Source organism: Neomonachus schauinslandi, chromosome 4, assembly GCF_002201575.2.
Source record: "Neomonachus schauinslandi chromosome 4, ASM220157v2, whole genome shotgun sequence".
In the NCBI taxonomy this organism is placed as follows: Eukaryota; Metazoa; Chordata; class Mammalia; order Carnivora; family Phocidae; genus Neomonachus; species Neomonachus schauinslandi.
In genome coordinates this window covers 89,110,310-89,138,106 of record NC_058406.1, presented here as the reverse complement: position 1 = coordinate 89,138,106, position 27,797 = coordinate 89,110,310, and the positions used below count along the sequence as shown (strand labels likewise).

Sequence of the window (27,797 nt, the reverse complement as noted above, 5' to 3'; positions counted from 1 at the left end):
TCTTAACATATATTGCATTATTTGTTTCAGAGGTACAGATCTGAGAGTCAACAGTCTTGCACAATTCACAGTGCTTACCACAGCACATACCCTCCCCAGTGTCTATCACCCAGTCACCCCATCCCTCCCACCCCACCCCCCACTCCAGCAACCCTCAGTTTGTTTCCTCAGGGCCTTTTATAACTGCTCGTTATTTTCAAGAACTCAAATGTAATGAAAAGATTGTTGTTTCTATTTACAGATGGGAAGACTAAGGATGAAAGGAAAATTAGCATTGGAAATGAATCCTGTCAGTTTTTTATTTCCCTCTTTAAATCAAACTGTATTTCCCCCCCCAATCAAAAATAAGAGTTAGAGCCACTTAATGAAAAAAAAATCCATATGCAATATTGTACAGTGTTAAATTCGCAATTCTTATAGTCGATGAAAATACCTCTGTAATTTGTGTGTCTAGATTCTTAAAACTGGGTGTGTTGAAAGACAGGTTCCCACCTAGCTTTCTCTCATGCATGTAAATTTAGTGCAAGCCTCTGTTTTAAGGAGCTTTATGTGGTTGGATTGACATTGCTTAATCAACAATTGAAAAAGTTAAGCATAACCTAGAAGTCATTTAGAACTATGAGTCACTTTTCTGACAAGCCAATAAGGCAAGAGAACCTGGGTTGCAAAACAATTACTAGCCCAGCCTGAGGGACCCTGGAAATACATTACAAGTATCAGTTAAGAGAAACAAAGCTGCAGTGTTTTACCAAGCTGCAGAGAACAAGCTAAGTTTGCTAACCAAACAAAATAACTTTACACTGACAATGCCAATTTTTACATTTGTTTCAGAACAAGGGACGCTCAAAGCACTGGAGGTAAGATTAACATTTAATTTTTTTTAATATATATATATATATATATAACTTTTGCATTTTGGGTTGTTTGCTAACTTAAGCAGGCTTGAGCTTTTAGAATGTGAAGTGTACTCTTAAAATGGATAGAAACAGAACTAGAGTGGGCAACCAAGTCCTTGTGAATGAAATGCACAGGTTAAATCAGAGGAGTTTTCAGTCCGTTGCTGCCTGAAGATCTTACGTTAAGGAAAAATGTGAATATTCAAGAATATGTGTGAAATGGAACTTTTCAGAATCTTAGTACTTAGGTAAATTTCAAATATTGTAACAATGTGTGGCATGGATATGGGGATACTTTTCCCTAGTTTCGGGCAGAATTCCACAAACCCCTGGAGTTTATAAAATTTAATGCATCTGTATTCATTGGAATGAGTATCTTTGATTCTGCTTGTACAGAAGGAAGGTAGCCCTCATTCCCAGGGAATTGGTAGACCTGTCCCTGTCATGAAACATTGCATTGCTGCCCAACATTTGCTAGTCCTGAAAAGTTCTAACGCTCATCTAAGGATGTGGATTCATATTTCTAGTAGTTTTCTGTTTTGAGCACAAACATGATTTGTATCATGCCTTACTGATCAAAGCAAGATCGGATAACATTTTCTTTTGGTTTAACACAGTCTAAAGTCTCATGGCTTAGAACTGTGTGATCCCTGTCACCTCTCAGAATAAGCTATTTTTTAAAAATATGAAAGAATGAAAAATATGACAGGTTCTGGACCATTGCCTTGGCCTTTAACCGAAAGTAGCAAATTTCTCACCTGACCTCCAAAAATAATATCATTGAGAAAATTAAAATATAAAATGCATGTAATTTGTTATAGGAACCAAAAGTATAGTAACTTGAGAATTTCAGAGTAAAAGAATAACAAAAAAATTCTATACAAAATTTTAACAGATTATTATATATCATAAAGAGTGGTGTAATATTTTTTAATAGGCTGGCATTTATATATGTGGTAAAAATAATGAAAAGTACAGTAAGACATCAAATAAGAAGTGATTGTTTCTGCTTCTCTTTTGCATAAGCGTGTAATTTGCACATAGGGTATCAAGAGTGTTGTGAGGATGCTCATATGCACCTCTTCGGTGTATCAGTGAACTATATTTCAAAGTCTAGAATCTAGATCAAGGACTATTTTTAAAATAGTTCACGTAAGTTCTTCTAGGGCTAAAATAAATTAATGTGAAATTTCGTCCAGTGTTTAGTTGACAGGTAATGTTTCTCATGAAGACTATAAGGATGCTGCCTGTGAAGATCTTGGAACGCAGCTTGCTTCTCTTATTCTCATGTTATCCTTAGATTATTGAGACAGAGTTCCTTTTAGAGCTGTGAGCTTTGTTACTTTACAAAAGATATTTTTTTCCCCAAAGAAGATGATTTCACTTGATTTTATTTAAGTGATGTGAAGTGAGTATATTTACAGAAAGTGTGCTCATAAGAAGTGGTTAATAATTTTCACATTATACTAAATAATTCTCTCCAGGCATTTTATCTTCTTAAAAAAAAATACGTGGAAGCCTACTATGAAATGAATTCATTTTCATGTTGACTTTTCTTAATGCGGCATCAGTGGTTTAGTGACTTGCTTAACTTTTGGATAAAATAAGTGCAACTTTTATTTAATGTGTGATTCTGCTAATAATCTTTATTTTGGATGCATAATTATAGTTACTGGCCAACCTATTTGAAAATCTTAGCTTGATTTAAGGAGAAGTGTAGCAAAAGAATGTTAAGAAGCATCTTTCACTTTCTATCTCCTCACCAAGACTGTGTGGAAGGCAGTTTAACTCTCTGAGGCAGGTGCTTTATGTTTCAGAGTCTTCCCAGAAATAAACAATGTGCTCTGTGATCTGCATATCAACCCGCTCTTGTGAAGATCTTCTTTCTCTCCATATACCAGTTTGTGGTCCTATTCTGTTCCCCTTTCAATAACTATGATTGTGATTTTTTTAATTTTTAATTTTACACTTTATTCTCGAGGTAGGTAGGTCAGTTTTCAATAGCCACAATATCTATAGGCCTTCATGACAACACCTGGGATGTTCATCCCACGTCCCATTTTGGAGTGGACCTTCAGAAGGTACCACTGTACCTTCTGTAGGAAGTAAGATTATCATACGTATCCATTCAAAGTATCCGTTTAACACATATGTACTCTAAATCCATTCCTTAAAGGGTTTTTCACCTTTAAAACAGATAGAGGAACCAAAGCCAGTTCCATAGCAAATGAACCTTTGCTTATTTTGTTGGTAAAATCAACAGAGAATTAAATTTCTCCCAAGAGGCAAGAAGAGATTCTTGGGTGATAAAAGTAGTTCTTTTAGAGAAAGACAAGGTAATAGGTAATGAAGCAAGAAATAACTCAAATGCTTCTAAAATTAGGTTGGTTGGTTGTCCTCTCCCCTGCCCCTTCTAGGTTGATCAAAGAAGATTGAGAAGGTTCTGAAGATCAATTCTCCTGATCTCATGGAGCTGTATGTGACAAGCTCCCAGGGGTTGTGCCCTCTTGTTTTCTCTCCTCTCCCTGCTGGGGACAAAAGCGCTGTCCCAGGCTTTTGAGAATACAGGTGGGGGAGGGGAGTGTGTTGGATGGAATATGACAGAATGACAGTTGAAAGTAGCATTTTAAAATTGTTTAAATATGCTCTGTTAAACATTTCCAAAATTTCTTACAATGTAAAATACTTTTATAGGTGCTTTAGAAGTATAATAAATCTCCAGAGGTATTTGGTCTAAGTAGCTTAAAAAAATTTTTTTTTCAATGCAGCAAATCATAATTCCACTGCCCACTCTTCCTGTAGAAAAGTCTGTTTTCAGGGTCACTGATTTTTAGGAGGAAAAACCTTAAACATAAGCAGTAGGGTAACAACTTAGAAAAATCGTTTGTAATTTGTGTGCATTTAAACAGTCAAAATAGGAGCTCCAGTGGCGCAATCGGTTAGCGCGTGGTACTTAAACAGTCAAAATACCATGAAAATAATAATAATAAGCTGTTACTTAGTAATCCTTACTGCATGGCAGCAACTGTTCCAGTCATTTCACATGATTCATTTAATTCTCACCACAAATGCTGTGAAGTGGTGCTATTATTATCCCCATTTTTATAGGCGAGAAAACTGAGGCACAGAGATGTTGTTAACTTGTTCACCATCAAATAGCAGGTGCCAAGTGATAAGGTCTGAATTTGAACTCTGGCAGTCTGATTCTAGAATCCATATTCTTAATAATTATACCATGCTCTCTATTTTTTTCCACATAGTATGATATTTGTTTCAGGTGTACAATACAGTGACAAGTGTAACTCTTTAATCTCCATCACCTATTTCACTCACCCCACCCCCCTCCTCTCTGGAAACCACCAGTTTGTTCTCCGTATTTAAGAGTCTGTTTTTTGTTTGTTTTCTCTTTTTTCTTTGTTCATTTTTGTTTTTTTAAATTCCACATATGAGTGAAATCATGTGGTATTTGTCTTTGTCTGACTTTTCACTTAGTTTGTACCCTCTAGGTACATCTGTGTTGTTGCAAATCGTTCTCTATTTTAGTCCTAACTTCAAGGTAATAGAGTGTTGGTCTTAAACTCAAGGACTCTTTTTCACATTTTAAGTCTATAATTTTATTTTTTTATAAAGATTTTATTTATTTGTCAGAGAGTGAGAACTAGCACAAGCAGGGGGAGCTGCAGGCAGAGGAGAAGCAGGCTCCCCACTGAGCAAGGAAACTGATGCTGGACTCCATCTCAGGACCCTGGGATCATGACCTGAGCTGAAGGCAGACGCTTAACTGACTGAGCCACTCAGGCATCCCTTAAGTCTATAATTTTTAAATGGTACTCATTCAGGGATTCCAGGAATAGGACCCAAAGGTTGAATTCCTTTCTTGCCTCTAAGCATTTTGATAGTAGAAGGTATAAGAGCATAGAAAGACAGCTTCTACTGTACATTAAGAAGGTGAAGGGATATGTAGGAAGTAAATAGCAACCTGATATCCATCGTTATATATTTTCCTGTTGAAAATACTGTCCCTTGCGTTCATTGTCCTTTATAGAGAGAGCTATAAAGAATGTTATACCATTTCAATAGAAAAGAGATTTTCTCTGGAAGCAGCTTTCTTCCAAATTATCAGCTATGAATCTTTGACTCTCATGCTTCCCCTTTTTGTGCCTTGGCTACCAAGAAGCCCAGAGTGACATTTTCTTCTCACTTATAACGGCTTTCTTTATACTAGTTTTTCCAGTATGGCTATCCGTCTTGCTCAACACAGGTTCAACACTGATCTTAATGGTTATATTCAGATTTTACAAATCCATTTTGAAAGTAGTTGGGTTAAAAACAAAAAATTTAAAAATTTCTCCAGTTTGCTTTCACCTTGAGAAAACTGAACTTCTGCTTGATGGGCTTCGAGGCCATTAAGAAAGCTGTAAGACCCTATTTCACCCATTTAACTTGTGAATGAAAACAGCAAGAAGAACCCCAAGAAAAATCCGTGGCTAATGTGTGCTTGGCAAAGCCACATGTGCTCTGAATGAAACCAAGTCTCCTCCACACACAGGCGCAAACCCCAACACACATAGGGAGAAAATTGCTTTTGTGAAAATCTAAATTATATGGTAGTTATAGACTCAGCATTTCATCCAGTTGTGTAATAAAAAGTGATAATCAAGTCCTTATTAATTAGTGAGATTACTGTAGTTATTAGGTGGAAATGAATTTAATTCCATGTGAAATTGAACACATAACATGCATTTTCAAACATTTAAAATTTTGTTTTGCATCTTATAATTTTTGTAAAGCACAATTTTTCTTAACGGCTTTTTCTGTGATAAGAATTCACTTTCATGGTTCACAAGCTGCATGCCTAAGTTATTTCTTCAAGTACTGAGATACAAGTGACCATAATTAAAACACCATTCTCAGTTAAGTGTGTGTTAAAGTCAGAGCTTCAGATCTCTGTTTTGAGGTTCTCCAGTCTCTGATCTGTCAGGACTCAGAAATAGCTGAGTTAGAGTTTTGGAGTTTACATGTCTTTGCTGGGAGCATTTTCCACCCAAGAATAGCTCCTTGGGCTTTGTTCTCATAATTCCTGTAGTCATTACAACTTTAAAAAAAAAAAGGGTTTTTTTGAGTCATCGTACCCAGAGATGGCAAATGAAAAGATGTTTCTTTTCTATGGCATAATATCAACAACATCAAATACAGATGTTCAAGTGGAAGACTTATTAGAGAAGCAAAAAGTTTAAATTATAAAAACTGTAGAACCATGTGTTTTGATCAAATTTAGTCATACTTTTAAATGGAGAAAGTGCAACATTAATTGGCCTTCCAAAGTACTGCATACTAATACAATTTAATAATGTGAAATCTAATCTTTGTTTTGCTTTGTTTTACTTTTCTGCACAGAAACGGGCCAATGGACTCCGAAGAAGCCCCAGACAGGTGGATCCAGGTGTGTTTCTTTTTTTTTTTTTTTTTTTTAAGATTTATTTATTTGACAGAGAGAGACACAGAGAGAGTGGGAGAGGGAGAAGCAGGCTTCCCGTGTAGCAGGGAGCCCGATGTGGGGCTCGATCCCAGGACCCTGGGATCATGACCTGAGCCGAAGGCAGATGCTTAACCGACTGAGCCACCCAGGCGCCCCTCCAGGTGTGTTTCTGATTACATGTCTATAATCATGACTTCAGTTAAACGATTATGAAAGTATATGGGAATTGCTGTAGAAATCAGATTGTTGGCCTTTGTTCCTGGCAGTTTGGTATGTAATGTGTGACCAGGAGGCGCCAGTCTAACGTGTAAATCATTTACCTGACGGTGCTTCCTGGGACAGGCTCAGATGATGAGTAACCACCAGTACCACACTCTTTCAAGAACCATTGACTGAGCTGGTTATTTTCTTACTGAACAGCCTCAGGCTGTTGGGTTAATGCTAACATATCCAATGCCCTCCACCTTCTCCCTCCCAAATATGGAAAGAAAATCAACCAACAAGCTGGCACTTAAAAATTAACTTTTCTAAGGCGGTGGAGGGAGCTCATAAACTAGACAATCTTGGTACCCTCCGCATTTGGGAAAATACTTTCTTCACCCTTTATCTGTACTATTTTGTAATGGAAGAATGAATTTAAGGACTTTGTGAATAAGTACCCTCTTTGGGGGCCAATTATTTGTCTGCAGAGAGCATTCAGTTGTTTTCTATTTAACATCATGAGGTTTGCCCTGTCATTATTTTAATATAATTATTTTTTCATCCATTAAGCAATACCTTCCACAGTTTAATTACCAAAGATTTGTTATGTATATGGTCGTATTATTGTGGGTAAAGGGTATTCATAGCTAAAGGATTCAAAATATATGAACTTGACAATAAATCAGGTGGGACATGAAGTAAACCTGCTGGAAAATAATCTGGATTATGTGTTTTGTTTTCTCATCATAAACAGTGTTCACCGAGTTGTAAAGTTTAGCTTTCAAAGCATTATAGCTTTTAACTGAAACCACACCCATGGTAGCCATGCCAGTTTATGAGCTGTTTGAAAAGATTTATAGAAGCTTTGTTGCCTCTGGCTAGAAATTGCCTCACTTATGTCCTGAGATCAGTTTAAATCTTCCAACGACAGAACAAAATTGAGGCCATTTAAAAAATAGGGGTTCTGGTTTATTTTAATAGTTTGAACTTTCCCAACACAAAACCCTTTGCAGAGGACTCTGCAATAATATTTAGAAGTGACTTCTTCTGTTCTATTTAGTATGACTGTCAGCATATTTTTTTTTCTTATTTTGTGTGAGTTGTAGTATTTTTATTTCAGAAAATGATCTAACCTTTACAAGTGTTATTTTAAAAATATTTTCTCTTTCTTCTATGGGCGTTTTCATTTAATCCATTTTCTTCCAGCGAAATGAATTTCTATAGTGTGTCAGTAGGAACACATTTGGCAATTAACAATTTACTTTATAGCCAGAATTTTTAGGAGCGCTTAGATGATTTAAGTAGAGGTATAGTGAATTCATAGATTGTTTAAGTATAACGAAGTCGACGAGTAATAGGATAGTTTATCCTCAAGTTGATGGCTCTGTATAGGTACTGCTGTTCTGGTATTCCTAATTGTCCAAAGATTTTAGAACTTCATGAAGAATAAACTTACAAATACAAAAGAAGGAGTCCTATATGTTATGTTTATAAGAGAAAAATAAATACACACATAACCACACACCTACACACACACACACACACATTGTATATCATATAGTTTTCCATTAGGTATGGTAATTATATATGAGCATTTTCTCATTTCTCCACATTTATGAAAAAAACAAAAAGCAAAAACAAAGAGTTGATGATCTTGCCTGTTGTAGATGCTAATGTGGTAACAACTGTTTCTCTCTGTGGTGTCTTTTGATGTTAGTCTTGAATTATGTGTTTAGAGTTGGTTGTCTTTTGCATCTTTGCTTCTTTCAGTTGGTAAGTTGCAAAGCTTTTTTGTTCAAAGTTAACCCTTGCTTGACCACTGCCCTGTGCTGAGTTGGTCCTGATGTAACTATCATTTAGCATACTTTACATTCATTCCAAGATGTTTAAATAAGAAATCAGCAAAACTGAGGCTTCCTCAGCAGGGACAAACTGCTCCAAGGGGCATTATTTGCTGTTAGTGCTTTTACTGTGGAATTTCCTTTAATCTTTTCTAGCTAATTTAGTTGACATCTCCAAGTGCTAATACACTGACTGCTTCCCAGGGTCTCAGGGTGGCTTGTAGAAAAAACTGATTAACTTTAAAGCTTTTTTGGGAAAGGAACTTAATGCATAGTTTTATGGGTAGTAGGTGCCTAATAAGTACTTGTTAAATGAATTAATGAATAGCTGTATGCTTTTTCTGCACGCATTGGCTCTCTTGCTTTTTAAACCCCCCTCCTGACAAAGTGGATGGATGTAGTCATAGAGCGCTGAATAATCTAGTGGTGAGAAAGAAGCATGGCTCTGAGGCATATTGCCTGGGCTGGGGTCCCAACTTAAGTGCTCACTTGGTGTTGACCTGTGGCAATTTCTTTCTTTCTCTCTCTGCTGTAGTTTCCTCATTAAAAGGACACTAATAATGGTACCTACCTTACAGAGTCGTTGTGAGCATTACATGAGTTAATAGGTATAAAGCACTTACAACAGCACCAGCTATGCAGTAAATGTGGAGGGGTGCTGTTATTATAATTATTACTTTATGATAGAGCATGGAACTTAATATGGGACCTTTAGTCATTATTTGCCAGTTATTTCTTTGCAAACAGACCCAGAATTTTATGTTGATTTTTCCAGTGAAGCTGGAAGTTCCAGAATTACAGTTGTTTTCAGATTTGCAGTTATTCCCTGCTTCTCTGATGGATTTCTGTGATATTTTGTGTACCTTTAAGAGAAGCAATCAACAATGGTGGTTGAGAGTTTTTTGGTGAAGCTAGTGTTTGTGATTGCATTAAAGAAATGAAAGGAAAACCTCCCAAGTTGAAAACATATAATGTGGGGTTCTATTCAAACCAAGAAAAATGTGATCTATAGGTTTGCACTGTGTCTTGTTAGCACATTTTAAACATTCACTCTTGGGCCGCCTGGGTGGCTCAGTCAGTTAAGCATCCGGCTCTTGATCTCAGCTCAGGTCTTGGTCTCAGGGTCATGAATTCAGGCTCCATGCTGGTTGTGGAACCTATTTAAAAACAAAAACATTCACTCTTAATTAATAATTGTGGTTAATCTTTATAGAAAATATTTACAAATGGCTTTGCAGTTTATTTTTTCTTGTCTTCTATTGTGTGCTAAGAAATTTATCAATTTATGATCTTGACTACTTTTATAGTTATAGTAATGTGTTAGATGCAAATTCTGGTAGCTCTTTTGGGTATCTTAAATATAGCAGGGTATTTTCATCAGTTTGTACTTTTCTTCCTAAGACAGATGTTGGTTTCAGGAAAATAACACTTGTAAGAGACTGATCAATTGTTTCAGGAACACAGAGGTGCTAGGCCTTTTTCAAGAACATGAGATCATAAATCTCAAAATCTGAGCACTGGTGTAATATTTATCATTTTACTAAAGTGGCACTCAAGGTCAAAGTTACCAATTAAATTTTAATACTGAACTTTAAAAATTTCCTTCTACGTATAAAATATACAAGATTTATTTTAGTTTGCATGTGGCAAATCTATATACCAGGACATGTGTTCTTTTGATCAAGCCCATGTTTTTGTCTTAAATTTGTGCAATTCATAGCATCTCAGTCACTAGCTTTTAAAAATTCAGGCCATTGTTCTGTGTTGTGCTGCCTAAAGATTAGATGGAGTAGATGGCAAATATTTAGGTAGCTCATTTTCTTTCTGATCTTAAGTTACCCATGCGATTCCTGATAACCTTGAATAGTAAATGAACAGATAATGGTTAAATGATAAAAGAGTTCTTTTGGAGAGCTCTTGCTTTTCATATGCTTATTGTAACTTTTGATTACAAAGAGAAACATGTGGCTTGGAAACATTGTCTTTTCTTATTCACTGAGGAGATGTCCTACAGTTTCTTAGCAGAGATACCTTCAAAGGTGGTCACTTTCTCTTTCAGGTGGATAGGATTGATAGGTAATGCAATTCCTATTTGTTCTTGTATGAAGAAAGGAATTCAAGAACTCTTTCATTACCAGCTTTGTATACCACAATAAGCACCAGCAATATCATTAATTATAAAACATGGCTCCTTTTCATAAGGAATTTCTGTACTGCCTGAAGAAGGAACAGATACAGGCACAAAGTCTTAATTGCATAAATGCATGTATATGGGTGTACATATGAAAATATTTTAATATTACATTACTATTTTATATACTGACTCACTATGCTATGGCAAGTGTCATAAACACAGTGAATAGTCTGATAAACATAAAAAAATCTAATTATGTAGTATGTGCAAAAAAGCAAATGGAATTGAAAGAGAGAAGCACATGTGGGCTCATACTGCTTTTAGTCTGGGTTGTCTATATATGTTTTTATTTACATAAATAGCAATTTTGTTATGCTGGTTTATTGTATTGAATCACAATTTAATACAGTTTTCCTTAATGTTTTAATTTCAAACAATTGTTGAACTCATTCCAAATCTGAACAGGATTGTTGATTTCTTTTAGCTTTGCTTCTAAGCATAATGTCAATTTGCTCAGTAAGGAAATTTTGTATTTTTAGTTTCTAAATACAAAACATTGATGAGAAAAATAGCAGCCCAGGATTTTAAAAATCACTGATCTAAAAATACATTTTTTCCTTTTTTTATGGGGGAGACAAATGTATATTCTTGAAGGCTTTAGTAAATGAGCTTTTGTCTATAATAAGTAATAAAGTATCCATAGATTATGATATTTCCATATCAGACAGACCTACTTCTGTCTTTTCTGTCACCCCTAAAACTAATTTCTCATCAGATATAAATACTAATCTAAATATTGGGAGCATAATTGTAAGTGTGTAAAAGTATATTTCACATTAAAAGAATGAACTTGAAAAAACTGGGACAATAGAACCCAGTGATTAAGATGCATTGCACAGAAATGAGAAATCCAAGCTGTGAATGAGTGCTGGGAGCCTGCTCTGGTTTTTAAAATAGTTGATTTGTTCTCAAGCTTCTATTAAATTATAGACAATAAGACTAGTTTTGCACTAAGGTGATCGATCCCCTTGTAGTTACTTTCAGGACTACTACCCTTCTCATTCCCTTTACGTTGATGACAGATTTCTAAAATGTACATCCTAGTCCCATGCTCACACCTTTTTCTGGTTTGGGGAGGATTTATTTTTTCTTTTAGAGTCTCATGCCAGGCTCACAAAGGGTCACTATTGCTGTCAGCTGGCAGGTTTGTCCACACCTTGCTAAGTAAGTCAGTGTTTTCCACCTGCTCGGGTACTTCCGGCATAGATTCAGGGCTAGGCGAATATTTGAAGACCTACACAGGGATACTTTTGGTGGGAAACACAGTATCAATAATGTGATTATTGAAATAAAACATTTGGAATATTATATATAGAACCTACCTCTGGGTCATTTACGCACTGCTAACTGATAATTTCTGTTATTATAGTGATCAGTCTTTAGAAAATAATGTATTAAGTATTTAGAAAAATATTCTAAAAAGGAGGTCTCAAACCTGGTGAACTGCTTTTAGCATTTATCACTGAAAAAGCACTCCTTACTTGAAAAGTCAAGTATGGCCTGGGCTTCCTTTGCTATATCTATGGTCCTGGTAGTCAAATATTACATTTCAGAAGAAGAAGAATGTGCTCTATAAGGCTAAGTACACACATAAAAAAAAACTTCAGAAATTTCTTTTGGTTCAATGTCCTCTGGCAACCAAGTAACCTTGTTCTGGAGCTTTAGTCTGAGGTAAGGCAAATGAAAGGAACCAGTGGAGTCAAAACTATTGGCTTCAAATAGTATATAGTGGTTCTATGTATAAATAGGGAGAATGATTCACAAGTTAATTAGAATATTGGAGGTCAGTTTGTGGAATTTCTATCAAAATGACTCATATTGGCAATTATATCTTTCAGTATATTCAAATCAAGTTGACTTTTAAAAATTTTAATTTGAATGAAAAGAGTTTATGTTAGCTACTTAATTGTTTTCTACAGATAACTTTTTTGAGACTCATTCTTTCCTATATAGATATTAGAAATATATGGAAGCTTACCATCTTTGAGAAACTTGGAATTTTGTTGGGGAGAATAAGACATACAAAAACAACGTGTCCAACAGTAATACTGTGTGGTATATGATGAGCCACCAAAATATGTGGTGTAGGTTATAAATGGTGTAGTTGACTAGGCGGGCAAATGAGGAAGAATGCATGTGGACTAAGGAAACAGGACAAGGAGACAAAATATCTGACAAGCGCATCAGTGAAAGTAAATTTACATTGAACTGTAGATGTTCAAAGTTGCCAGTCTGTTACTAGGCTTGGGTCAGCTCAGTTCATTAGCACCCGGTATGCTTTTGTTTGTCAAGTGACATAAACCTATTTCAAGCTAGAAAAACAAGTAAAAAGGAAAAGAAAAAGTGATTTCCATTTGAAATTTGTTTTTGGTAAGAAAGAAGGGCTGGCTGGGTGGCTCAGTTGGTTAAGGGGCTGCATCTGCCTTCGGCTCAGGTCATGATCTCAGGATCCTGGGATCCAGCCCCACATCAGGCTCCCTGCTCAGCGGGGGGCCTGCTTCTCCCTCTGCATGCCACTCCCCCTGCTTGTGTGCACTCTCTGTCAAATAAATAAATGAAATCTTTAAAAAAAAGAAAGAAAGAAAGAAGGGCTATGTTTACAAAGAATGGGGGAGGGGGAAAAGGAGAAGCTTAGTTTGAGCAGGACTTCATATACAGGCATAGCTCATTTTATTGCACTTTGCTTTATTGCTCTTCCCAGATACTGTGTTTTTCACCAAGGTGAAGGTTTGTGGCAACCCTGTGTTGAGCAAGTCTGTTGGCACCATTTTTCCAACAGCATTTGCTCACTTCGTGTCTCTGGGACCATTTGGTAATGCTTGCAATATTTAAAAATTTTTCATTATTATTTGTGACGGTGACCTGTGATCCAGGATCTCTGATGTCACTATTATAGTTGTTTTGGGGTGCCACAAACCACGCTCATATAAGACCGCAAACTTAATTGATAAATGTATCTGTTTCTGTCTGTTCCACTGACTAGTTGTTTCCCTATCATTCTCCCTCTCCTTGGGCCTCCCTTCTCCCTGAGACACAACAGTATTGAAATTAGACCAATTAATAACCCTATGATGGCCTCTAAGTGGTCAAGTGAAAGGAACAAGTTGCATGTCTCTCACTTTAAATCAAAAGCTAGAACTGATTAAGCTTAGAGAGGAAGGCATGTCAAGAGCCCAAATAGGCCAAAAGAGAGGCCTCTGGCAGTAGTTAGACAAGTTGTGAATGCAAAGGAAAAGTGCTTGAAGGAAATTAAAACTGCTACTCCAGTGAACCCCTGAATGATAAAAAAGGTGAAACAGCCTTATTGCTGATATGGAGAAAGTTTTAGTGATCTAGATAGAAAATCAAACCAGCCACAGTGTTCCCACAATCCAGAACAAGACCCTAACTCTTCATTTCTGTGAAACTCAGGTGAGTAAGCTGTGGAAGAAAAGTTGGAAGCCAGCAGAAGTTAGTTCATGAGTTTTAAGGAAAGAAGTCCTTTCCATAACATCAAAGTGCAAGGTGAAGTAGCAAATGCTGGTGTAGAAGCTGCAGCAAATTATCCAGAAGCTCTAGCTCAGATAATTAATGCAGGTGGATACGGTATACAACAGGTTTCCAATGTAGATGAAATAGTCTTCTATTGGAAGAAGATGCCATCTAGGACTTTCATAGCTAGAGAGGAAAAGTCAATGCCTGGCTTCAAAGCTTCAAAGCTTCAAAGGACAGATTGACTTGTGTGTTAGGAGCAAAGGCGGCTGGTAACTTTAAATGGAAACCAGTGCTTATTTGCCATTCCAAAAATCCTAGGGCCCTTGAGAATTAGGCTAAATCTACTCTGTGCTCTATCAGGAGAACAGCAAAGCCTGGATGATAGCACATCTGTTTTTTTTTTTTTTTAAAGATTTTATTTATTTATTTGATAGAGTGAGAGAGCACAAGCAGGGGGAACAGTAGAGGGAGAGGGAGAAGCAGGCTCCCCGCCAAGCAGGGAGCTCGATGTGGGGCTCGATCCCAGGACACTGGGATCATGACCTGAGCCAAAGGCAGACGCTTAACCATCTGAGCCACCCAGGCGCCCCTGATAGCACATCTGTTTTACAACACGGTTTATTGAATATTTTAAGCCCACTGTTGAGACCTGCTACTCAGAAAAAAGTATTCCTTTCATAATATTACTGCTCATTGACAATGCACCTGGTCATCCAGGAGCTCTGAATGATGAAGATGTGCAACAAGATTAATGTTGTTTTCATGCCTGCTAACACAACATCCATTCTGCAGCTCATGGATCAAGGAGTCATTTTGAATTTTAAGCCTTATTATTTAAGAAATACATAGTGATAGTGATTCCTCTGAAGGATCTGGGCAAAGTAAATTGAAAACCTTCTGGAAAGGAATCACCATTTTAGATGATATTAAGAATATTCCTGATTCATGGGAATTGGTCAAAATATCAACATTAACAGACATTTATTTGGAAGAAGTTGAATCCAGTCCTCATGGCTGACTTTGAGGGGTTCCAAACTTCATTGGAGGAAATAACTGCAGATATGGTGGAAATAGCAAGAGAGCTGGAATTAGAAGTGGAGCCTGAGGATGGGACTGATTTGCTGCAATATCATGATAAGACATGAACAGATGAAGTGTTGCTTCTTAAAGAAAGTGGTTTCTTGAGATGGAATCTACTCCTGGTAAAGATTATGAGAAGATTGTTGAAATGATAACAAAGAATTTAGAATATCACATAAACTTAGTTGATAAAGCACTAGAAGGGTTTGAGAAGATTGACTCCAATTTTGAAAGAAGTTCTGCTGTAGGTAACACACTATCAAACAGCATCACTTGCTACAGAGAAATTGTGAAAGGAAGAGTCAATTGATGTGTCAAACTTCATTGCTGTCTTAGTTGAAGAAGTTGCCACAGCCACCCGAGCCTTCAGCAGCTACCATCCTGATCAGTCAGCAGCCATCCACATCGAGGAAAGACCCTCCACCAGCAAAAAGATTATGATTAATTTACCCAAGGTCACACAGCACCTGGCTAGTACCAGGACTTAATTGCAGTGTTTGGCTCCAGAGACCTCACTCTTGTAGAGATCTTCTGTGTCCCCTTCTTATGCCAGCTTTTGCACAGAGGAGAGCTTATTTCCTGGAGTTCAGCTGTACAGTACAGTGCAAAATTAGCAGTGTGATCAAGTCTGTTTTGCAGAGTTCATTAGTGACTGCTGTTACAAAGCAGATTTATGGGTGATTTTATTTTATGCATTGTTAATTTTGAAAATGTTAATCTGAAATTGCTACAGTATTTCAATTAATTTGGATGATTAAAATTTAGCACCAGAAGAATCTCTAGCAGAAGATAAGGCAGCTAATTAGAGGTTCTGAAACAAACAACTGTAGACACTGGCACAGAGACCCACTGGTGGAACTCACTCTGCTTCACAGTTTTGAAATGGAAAGAATAATTTCTGGCAGTCTCAATATTCAACTTGAGCGCAGTTGACTTTTTTAAAAAAGCCATTTTAAGGAGTTAATTACTTAAAGGAATGTAGAATTTTTCAGTATCGTGCATTTCTGGAAAACTGCCTTCACATTATTTTGGAGTATTGTCCTTTGGATAATTGTAGTTGGTGACAGAAATACAAGATGCATTTGTTACCAAGGTATTTTTCAAGTCATGTATGATATTTTATGGTTTTTATATGTTTCAATTCTTTTTGTGAATTTAAAGGTGAGACAGCGCAGATTTAAAAAAAAAATACTGATCTTCAATAAATTAGTTTTGCGTTTTGAAGAATTAATTCTCAAAATTTCAGAAAATGTAAGAAACTATAAAAAATTTTCCTGGACAAATTGCCGAATCACCTTTATGTTGTTATTTTGTTATACATTTTTTCTAGGACTTTCTTTTCTTTGTGTGTAGCCATATGTTTATAAAAGGTCTGTATTTCCTTTTTTTTTTTTTTTTAAAGATTTATTTATTTATTTGAGAGAGAGAATGAGAGACAGCACATGAGAGGGGGGAGGGTCAGAGGGAGAAGCAGACTCCCTGCCGAGCAGGGAGCCCCATACGGGACTCGATCCCGGGACTCCAGGATCATGGCCTGAGCCGAAGGCAGTCGCTTAACCAACTGAGCCACCCAGGCGCCCTAAAAGGTCTGTATTTCCAGTTTAGTATTCTGCAAAGTCTTAACTTTGTCTCCTGAGCATATTTGTTTATTCATGTGTTCATTCAACCATTTGATAAGTATGGAGGCACAATGTTAAATTTACAGGGATGAACAAGAGGTGTTTTCCCTAACGCAGCAAACAGTGTCATGGAGCCAAAGGTAAGACTTGAGATCAGGGTAATACAGGGACTATGCTTAAAGGAAGCACATATTTTGGATATGTGGACATCGGGAAATGATGTCTAAACTGAAAGGATGTGTGTAGGGACAGAATATGAATGGAGACAGGAAGTTTGCAGGAAGAAGGAACAGCTCCAGCAAAGGCCTTGGGTTGGAAAAAGCAAAGACTGGCTAGGGCTTGAGAGGGAGAGCTGTGTACCATGAGAACAACCAAGGCAAGGTCTTTATTTCTACATCAGAAATTTGATTTTATTCTGAAGAGCAGAGTGAGCCTTTCAACTAGAGGATATGGTCTTCTAAGACTGGTTTAAAAGATCATCCTAGCTGAACTGTGAAGGGTATATTGAATCATTAAATAGTCTTAAAAAAAAATCAGGTGGTTTTAGAATTATTTCTTGTTGGACAAGAGTCTTTCTAATTTTCATTATTATAAATACTATTTGAAGAACATCTATGCATGAATATACTTATCCATATGGCTGATTAGTATTATTTAAGAATGGAGTCATACAAGTGGAATTTCTGGATCAAAACTTAGTAATTCCTATACTCAGGATATATATGTTGTGCCAAATTGCCTTTTAGAAATTTAACATTGAATTATATCCCCACCATTTCTGACATGAGACTGTGTCTCACCCTATGCTTAACAACACTGTATTATTCTTTTTACTTTAAATCATTTGATGAGAAAGGAATAGGATATTACTATTTATATATAGTAGTTCATATCATATAAACTTCATTACTAGCAATATAGATCCTTTTTAATGTTTATTGGCTATTTGTATTGTTCTTCTGTGAATTATCTGTTTATACCTTATCCATTTTTCTATTCAGGATATAGTGCTTTTGTAAATTATTTGTAAGACTGTATATTAATGATATTAACCTTATATTTATCAAAATTTTTTCTGGCTTATTTGTTTCTACATAAAGTTTTGCATTTGCATGTGGTCAAAATTATTGATATTTATGGACTTTTTTTTCTTTTTTTGCTGCCTTTGTGCTCAGAAAGTTCTCTCCTTCTGAATTCTGTTAAATACTTCTAGTCTTACTGTTTAATTTATGTAGCATTTAGACCATGCCATTTAACTTATTTAAGTAATAGATTAAAGTTCTGTGAGCAGCTCCAGGATGCCTGGGCGGCTCAGTCCTTAAGCGTCTGCCTTCGGCTCAGGTCATTGGGATCGAGTACTGAGTCCTGCATCAGGCTCCTTGCTCAGCGGGGAGCCTTTGCCTGCTGCCCCCCCATGCTTGTACTCTCTCCTCTCTCTCTCTCTCTCTCATTCTCTCTGACAATAAATAAAGTCTTTAAAAAATAAATAAATAAACTTGTGTGAGCAGTTCCAAAATGAACATCAAAATATTTTAAGGATTTATAGTACTGCACTTGACAGAATTTAAATTTACCTTTTTTGCATGTTGCTTAACAACCATATTACATTGTTTACTTTTCCTTTTGTGCTTTATTATATAGATATTTTGCTCAAATAATAAATTATCTTATGCAAAATATGTCACAATATATGCTGTGTATAGGTAGTAAGGGACTAGTATGTGAAATAAAAGTATGTAATATTGAGATAATCAGGCTTTTTTGTTTCTAAACTATGATAAACTAAAATTACCTCTTCCCAGCCTTTCTAAGAGCAGGAGGAAAAAATGTTTTGTGTTTTGAGGTCAGAGTATCTCCCACCTCCCATTGCTCTCTTTCCCCCTGTAAATATATATCCTCCTTAATTTTACAAATCTCTTGTCACATTAACTTACACTGCTGCTCCTGGGCCTGAGACTAGGCTTATTATCTTAAAAGATTTTTAGTTTTAATAGTTTTTCATTAAAGTAAGAAAATTTCAAGTTTGACTTTATTTGAAAGATGCTATAGATATTCCTCATTTTTAAAACAATGTGGAAATTCTATATTTTAGAGCCATGAAAACATTAGGTGTTTAATAAGTAGTCTTTCTTGGGGAATCCAGCTGCAAGCAGATAGAATAACGACTTTGGTTTCCTACCTGGCATATTGCTCCTGATGATCTATCTATTCAGGGAAAATGCCTCTGGATGTCCAGATTCCAACAATTTTGCTTGTAGCTTCCTGCTATTTTAAATGGCCCAAGGGAATCATGTGATGCCTTCAAGTCCGAACAGAACCTTTCTTCTTGGGACAGAGAATTCTTTCAATTTGGGGCACATAGATTAGATGGATGAAAATAAAAATATTCATGTATTTCTACATTCCCCATTATATTGCTAATATTATAGCTTTTAACTCTTAGAGGAGGAAACTTGCCGTTTAAAAAATATAATGCTATGCTTTGGGGATCCCATTTTTTTAAAAGTTAAGAATCTTCCATTTAAATTCAAGCAGTATCCAAGAACAGAATCTGGCCAATGGTTTTGAAAATATGAAATGGCAACACCTTCTTGGAATCTCAGACTGTTCAAGGATTTTTTTTTCCAGCAAAACAGGAAGAAATTGGAAAAAAGCATATGGACTCAGGTTGAGCATATGAGATATTTTCAACTTGAATCGGCACTTTACTCATATTTGTAGTGTGACTTAAAATTAATTTTGGTGAAGCATTTAGATTTGAGAAAGAGAAAAAAATCCCTATCTGGAACTAAATCAACATTTGTGGCATCTCATTAATCACTGCCTTATGTAACCACTTTTCCCACCTAAAGAGAAGCTACTGGGATGAGAAAAGTTTATAATATCAATGCCAAGTGCAGATCTTTCCTCTCCAGAAAGGAGTTCATTAATCATCATCGAAGCACAAGAACAAACATACTTCGTGTCTCTTGCCAATTTTTTTCAATAACATTTCTGAAAGGCAAAAAAAAAAAAAAAAAAAAACCATCTTCCTATTTTCTTATCTTTATTTGAAAAGGTTTTAATTTGGCTGTTATTTAATTTGTGATGATGTTATGTAAGTTTAACATGCTCTAAGAATGCGTGTGAATGGTATATAGCAATATAGGGTATTGAGTTCAGACCCCTGAATCAGGGAAATCTGTATGCAGATTGCTGGTTTTGTTACCTTCCTACTTACGTGGTCATAACCGGCAAAACTTTTGAGACACAGTGCTTGACACCGGGTAATTGGCCAATAAATGGCAGTGACAGAAATTCTTACTCTCACTGGTAGGAAACAGTATGGGCTTGAAGTTTGAGAACGTGGCTTTTAATCCAGGCTTCTGTGTAAACCTTTGGGCAAGTTAATAGCTTCAGTTTTCTCAATTGTGAAATGAAAATAGTCACCTTACCTGCATCACAGTATTACCAGTTGGCACCAATGAGATAGTAACCTGGTCAAGATAGAAAACTGAACCTAGTCACGAGCTACAAACCCATGAAATAAAATAAAAATTAAAAATAAGTGCCAAGTTGTGAAATCTTCATTATTTTGCCATATATCTTAGCCTTTCAGTGTTAGAATTATGTGCTTGATTAGTAGTTGTGATAGAATTTTAGGGTCAGCCATGCAGTTATGACATCCTCTATATAGTTTTTTTTTTATAAATTTACCATTCACTGGAAATTTTACTGCTCTTTCTCTGTGTCTTTACATCTTTTTCTGTTTCCTAATTTAAAAAAATTATTTACAAATAAGAAAAATTAATGAGTATTATGGCACTTAAGCCAATAGATGAAAGCAATGTCAATGTAAAAAATAAAAGAAAGGAATCTAAAGCTGCATGTGAGAAAACACGCACAAATTCAAACAGTCATAAGTAGGAAAAAAAGAAAAAAAAAGACAACCCTGATGTGCAAGAAACGGTGGCTTCTCTCTGCTTTGTTCTGCTTTGTTTACAGTCTTTACAGTTGGCTACCACATATTGGGGATGCGAATGGGTCCATGGTGAAATTTTCAGGCACCTTGGAAAAGTGTTGATTTCTAACTTGTCCTTGTTAGAAGACATGCCCTTTCTTGTTCATTTCTGTGGCCCTGGTTAAAAACATCATTAAAAGCCAAAAGAAGAACAAAAATTTCTAAGGTTGTTGCTGAAGATGCAGCCGTGAGGCTTTGGAAGATCACAGGAGGCAGGCTAAGGTAGGGTCCATCAACTACAGTGGGTACCTCTTTTTGTCCCCCATAAAACAGTGATGGATAAAGAGGAGATCATATGGACATGTAGCAAGGCTTGGTTCATTTTTAAAGTCAAAATAGTTTGGAAAGAAGAGGTTGAGCAAAGTAGAACAGGAGGAGGTTTTTGTAAGGTGAAGTAGAATTAAAGTGTAGGCAAGAATTATTTTCTGTCTTCAGTTTTAAAGAACACTGTCCTAACCCATCTGTCTCTTTTTCCCATGTTGTTCTTGACCTTCTTATCAGCTCTTGAGTTTCTCCCTTGGGGCTTTTCCTTGCATAGTCAGCAAGACTCCATCAGAGATCTTGAGCCTCACACCCTTATTGCAAAAGAGTTGAAGAGAATTCAAAGAAACATGTTCTGCTAAGTAGCTTGGGAACTAATTGTTACAGGATGCTTCTGTAATAAGACACTGCCCTCTAAATCCTGTGTATCGTGTATCGTCCCAGTATAGGAGTCACTTAAAAATATAGACCAAAGTTAAGAGTAAGTCTTAGGAATTCCTACTGAACCGTTTACACTCCTTTGACAATAAATCTTTTCTAGAATTGTCACTTTCCTCCTGTCCAATCTGCACATAGACCCCAGGACCTTGCTCTCAGTTTTTCCTTTTCTCATTACAGTGAGGGAAAAGGTGATGGTTTGCTGATCTCTCATGCTACACATTTCATTGTGTGCCACAACTAAGAACAACCATTGTAGATGTATGTAAGAACAACCATTCTTAGGTGGGATTTATAGGTTCATCAGCATGTTGGCGAAGTAACCATGGGACAGATGTTCAAGAGTGTTATTTATTCACATACTCGTACTTTTATATACTTCATTTTTAATTCTCACAAAAAAAACATGTGGAGTAGATATTATGCTTGTTTTACACATGAGGAAGCTGCCCTGAAAGGTTAAGCTGTCCGAGTTCACATAAAAATTTTATATATTTTGTATAAAATACAATACAAATTTTATATATATGTTTCCATAACCAGTAAAAGCATTAGATGTTTTAAACTCATTTAGGAGTCTTGCCTGGGGGTGGGGGTTGTATTCACTAAACCAGTATATTTTATCAAGAGATATATGTTGTCGCCAGGATGGTCTGAGCCATGGATCATGCCAGATGCTCAAGGGAGGGATAAAGTGAACTGAGGTAGGCTACAGGAAAATAATCCTGGTCAGAGTAAAGAAGGATAAGCATTCTTAATTGCTAATCTTAGGAGGAGGGAGGAATATGACTTTGATGTCAGGGCTTCTGGGGAGGGGGGGGGTAGGTTGCTACTGCATGAGTAGAATGTCTGCATCCCAGGCGAGTGAGGACCACTTGAAGTGATTGGGCAGTCCATCAAAGATTCTCTGAAGGGCTTCAATTAGGCAAAGAGGGGCACAGAGATGGACCCTCTGGTCCCTGCCAATGTTGGGTCACTACAGTTCCAGGCAAGAAAGGAAGCTCATTTCCTACAGCATTCTAGATCTTTCATTAGTATGTCTTTGCTGTGATTTTAATATAGGTAATAAAATCATAGCAAAATATCAGGAAATGACCCCAAACAAATGTAATAAATGTTGCTTCTGTTTATTCTTTATAAATACTTTTTCCATAATATCTTTATTAGGATTTGTGTAGAAAACAGGGTCTGAGCATGATTATGGCATTTTAAATAATTTCTAGAAGTTGATTATGTTATTCCATCTTGTTGGTCATGTCTGTGTGGATATAATCCTAACATGAACTATCATCAGTCAAGGGTCTCAATCCTCAATTATAGCAGTATTCCTTACAATAAATCTGTTTACACTATTTTATGTAAAAACTGCATCTCATTTTCCAGGCAGATGTGGAGACCTTGTTGGATTTTATTTCCTGCATTGTTATCTTGTAACAGACATGATCTTAAGTGCAGTGTGTGGGAGGCCAGACAATATAAGTGGTTAAAAAATTAGGCTTCGTAGTTGGTGGTGTCTTGACTCACGGTTAGCTCCGCTACTTAGAGATGCACCCTAGGGAAGCTGGTCAACTTCTTTTGCCTCAATCCGCCTTCTGTTGAAGAGGTAATATTGGTATCTTACCTTCCAGGATTGCTGTAGAAGAACTGAGACAATGTATTCATAGAGCATTAGCACTACCGATGTCTGGCTCTCTCTCGGCACTTAATGATTGCTGCTGTCATCACCACCATCTTCAGGATCCTGGGTCTGGGCAGGTGTGGAGGGCGAGCTGCAACCTGTAAAGATGGGGCCCAGACTCCTGAGGCCGGTGGCTATGCTCTGCTCTTGTTTGTTCTGCTTTTAGGCATCTTGTCCCATTAGAGCAGAGGCAGCAGTACAAGCTGCTAGCTCCCACGTGTCTTGCTTCTAATGCTTTCGTGAAATGTAATGTGCATGAATTCCAGAGCCAGACCACCTGGAATGCAGTCTAGACTCCACCATTTGCCAGCTCTGTGACCTTGCTCAGTTCACTTAACCCTTCTGTGCTTTGACTTCGTATTCTTTAAAATGAGGGTCATAGGGCGCCTGGGTGGCTCAGTTGGTTAAGCGACTGCCTTCGGCTCAGGTCATGATCCTGGAGTCCCGGGATCGAGTCCCACATCGGGCTCCCTGCTCGGCGGGCAGTCTGCTTCTCCCTCTGACCCTCCCCCCTCTCATGTGTTCTCTCTCATTCTCTCTCTCTCAAATAAATAAATAAAATCTTTAAAAAAAATAAAATAAAATAAAAAAACAAAAATAAAATAAAATAAAATGAGGATCATAATAAGACTCACTTCATGGAATTATCATGAGGCTTAAATGAATTCATGTACATTAAGTTCTTAGGGCCTGGCACATGGTAAGTGCTATGTAAGTGTTAGCTAGTATTAGTTTTTTAAGTAAAATATTTTTGGTTCTCTTGGATGATGGTAGAAGTGGATAATACATACAGGTAATTGTAATATTTAAAGCATGTATATTAATATTTAAAGAGAGCGGACAGTGTGCTGGGCAGTTAGTGTACCATTTTTAAGGTAAGAAGCCAGGTATAGCTGGACTGTCTTAGAGGACATTGGGCCCTTCACTAGCTGGTTTTCTCAGAGTTGACCCTTTCTCTCCCCTCTGGGACCCACTCAGCATCTTCTCTTCACTAATTCAGGTGTTACAGAAGGCAGGGAGAATTGGTGATTTCTAAAAGTCTGGGCTCTCTACCCTGCAGTGTTCCCCAAGGCAAGAAAGCAAAGACCTTAACTACCTGCTTGTAAGAGAGCCAGGGAAAATACTGGGGAGCGCCTACACACGAGTGTCTCAGTGAATGGTCTTGCTACAGGAGCACAAAAGAGTGAGAGAGAAGGCAGGAGCCATGGTCATCCACTGTGCTGCGTCTTGAAGTACTGCTGTATGTCCAGGCATTGTGGATCTTACCAGCCTCCCAGGCGGCCCTCACAATCCTAGAGGCCCACACACCCCTTTCTAAATTTTAGACCACCTGCTTCAGTGCACGTTGGTATTTTCCAAGGGCCTATGCTTTTGAGAAATAAGGCATTAAATCTTCTCTCTACTCCCCCCGAGGCTACACACTTTCTTGGTAATTCCTGACAGCCAACAGCCAGTTGTGTGACTTTGGTAAGTCATTTAAGTTTGTGAGCTTTATTTTACTCTTGAAAATTGGTGGGTTAGACTTGTTGATTTTTAATACCTGTTCTTAATATCCTAAGATTTTTCTCCGTAGTGTGCAGAGGAAGGATAAGGTGAAGTGGCGGAAGGAAGAGGAAGGTGTGGGGAGCAAACATTGCTCAAAAAAGCCTGTTCTCCACCAGGGATGTGGCACAACTTATGAACAGAGTGACCTTAGGGGCTTTCTCCAGAAATACTTCTCCCTCTCCCTACTTTGATTCTGGAATGTGCCATCTTCTCAGAATTACTACCACCTCCCTTAAACAATATTTAGAGAGAATATCCATTGCCTTTTGTTTCCTCATTTATGTGTCATTAGCATGTGTACAAAGCAGATAGTAAAAGCTTCCATGAACTTTTGGTTCTGAGTTTTCAGCAGGGAGGAATGAGGTTAGGTATAGCAGTACTTGACATGGGTCACACCCTCCCTCCAGATCAGGCTGTGATATGGGGATCCCAGTGGTGACCTGCAATAGACTGGTTCTGCCCTCAGATGGCCATGTGCAATCAGGGTATATAGGACTAGTTTGGCTCCTGCCCTTGATCTCATGGTGTGACTGGCCAGGGACAGATTTATAGAAAGTGTATTTGTGAGTTCTGGTTATGAAGGTCTGTGCCTATCTCCCCTCCTAGATCCATAGCATCTTTAATGATGAGCACCTGGTCTATCTTTACAGTCCTCAGATAATTTTAGTACAGGACCCCTTTCCCAAAAGTGTTTAGCGGTTAAGCACCAAGGGGGGATGGGTGCAATGGAAGTGGTTCACGCAGTGGTGGGAGGGATATTTTGTCACTGACATTGCTTAGAATTGTTGGTGCATGGTGATAAGAAAAATTAAACGGACTTCTAGTCTGTTTTAGTACTGTTTTAAGATACTCCCCAGACAATGCACTCCTTATTATCTGACCTGGTATGGCCCACTCCCAACCCCCCAGCTTTCCCACGTACACGAGCCATGGGTATTTAGTAAATTATTATTCAACTTATTGACTATTATAATGGCCTCTTAGCTGCTCCTCTTTCCTCTGATCCCAACTTCCTTTGTTGTCTCCTCCATACTATCAGAAAAATGATTTACCTAAAGAAGAGCCTGGCCTCTTCTGCTTAAACTCCAGCCCATCCTCAGAACCAGTCTACAGACTATTAAATATATAAGCCTCCCAAGACCTGTTCATACTGAACTTACTCCTGCTGTTCTTCTCTTCTGCCATAGCAGAGATCTGGTAATTTTCCACATGCACGGAATTCTTTCTTGCCTCTGTACCTTAGTTCATGCTCTTGCCTTTGGCCAAAATAACCTTACCCTACTTCTTTATCTGGATAACGCCTATTTATCTTTCTATCATTTATCTATCTGAACTCAGTTCAGTCATTCTCTCTTCCAAGAAGCCTATCTTATGGTACCTTATATCTGGTGTGCTATGAGGGTTCCTCTCCCATGACAACAAAGCCATGGTATTTTTTTTTTTGTTTTCTTTTTGAAATGATCTGGATATGTGTTTACTTTCTAAAAATTTTCACAAGCTCCTTAACAGCTGGAACCTCATCTTTTCTATACCTATGTCCATAGTAGTTGGAACATGGTGGGTGCTCAGTAAATATATATTGAACTGAATTATAAGTCCAACTTTTTCTTTTTTTTTTTTTAAAGATTTTATTTATTTGAGAGAGAGAGAATGAGAGACAGAGAGCACGAGAGGGAAGAGGGCAGAGGGAGAAGCAGACCCCCTGCTGAGCAGGGAGCCCAATGTGGGACTCGATCCCGGGACTCCAGGATCATGACCTGAGCCGAAGGCAGTCGCTTAACCAACTGAGCCACCCAGGCGCCCCTAAGTCCAACTTTTTCAAAGGGAACATTCTGGTGTGCAAATTCTCTAACTTCTATGATGAGCTGATATATACTTTTATATTTGTATATACACACATATATGTATATATATGCACATATATGTATGTGCACACACACACGCTTTGGAGGTTAAGAAGATGATTTGCTATTGAGGCCAGCAGTCCTATTTTTATTAAATGCTTGTTTTTCAGATTAGTATATATAAACAATGAAAAGCATTATATTTGAATATTGGTAATTCTACACTAACTTTATTAATTGATTTTTCAGACCACGAGAACAATGAATAAAAGATTCTAAGCCCACAGCAATATAGAACACAGACATGTTTATGAAGTGATATTTTGATAGTTTTGCAAGAATCTTCAAGTGAAAATCATTTGTTTCTGATATCAACCACTCAGAGCCAAATTGAAACAATAGGAGTTTCATTTAGGATCTATAATAGCTGCAGTAGAATATGACTATAACACTATTTGCTGGAATTATAGAGGGGAATTTGCTGGTATAGAAAGGCAAGGCAATCAAATTTTTCAGCAGAGGTAAAATACTAGCAAACTCTTCATTTTGCAAATTGACATTTTTTTTGAAGCTTTGACCACTTTATTGGCAATTACCTTGAATCATGTTGCATGTAATTCTGCCTGTCACATTCTTCTAACTTTAATATGTTTGGTGAAAGAGGAGTTTATACAGTCATTTTTTTTTACTATGCTTATTTACCGATACTTCAAAAATCTAGAGAAAGTTGAAGCTTAGAAAGATAAGACCCAGAGATCTTTTCAAAGCCCCTCCAATACAACATATACATATTTATTTTGTTAAGAGTAATTTTTTCCACCGGAAGTACTTGATTTAGGACAGTGCATTTCTCAACTTTTTTTTACTATAAAAGTTTTTTGATAACCCAGATTCACCCAAGACTGTTCAACAATATAAAAGTTCATATATTAAAATTCCATTTGAACATTCACAAATAGCATATTTTAAAGTCTTTGCATAAACTTTGCATTGGGTTTCCAATGGATCCTAACTACCTGGATGAACTCTAGTAACGCATATCTCAATTATAAATGCATTCCTTGGTTCATACAGTTGTTACCACAGGTGTCTTTGAAACATAAATTCCTCAGCATATTTGAAATATGATTAGGTTTGTAAAGAACAATAATTGAAAAACCCAGGGAAGCTTCAGCAAGACAAAACCATCCCTGGTAGCCCGGGAGGTAGATGTGCATGTCATTCCTTTACATAGTGCAAGCCTCACT

General features: G+C 37.1%; 1 protein-coding gene across 1 annotated transcript in view; it reads left to right on the top strand.

Moving 5' to 3' along the window:
• The window catches only part of VAV3 (vav guanine nucleotide exchange factor 3), a 352,065-nt gene that overhangs the window by 242,498 nt on the left and 81,770 nt on the right, over nucleotides 1-27,797 (top strand). Inside the window, exons 18-19 of the mRNA XM_021690322.1 lie at nucleotides 832-857; nucleotides 6,294-6,339. Of these exons, the coding sequence (XP_021545997.1) occupies nucleotides 832-857; nucleotides 6,294-6,339 (72 nt within the window). The remainder of the gene's footprint in view (nucleotides 1-831; nucleotides 858-6,293; nucleotides 6,340-27,797) is intronic.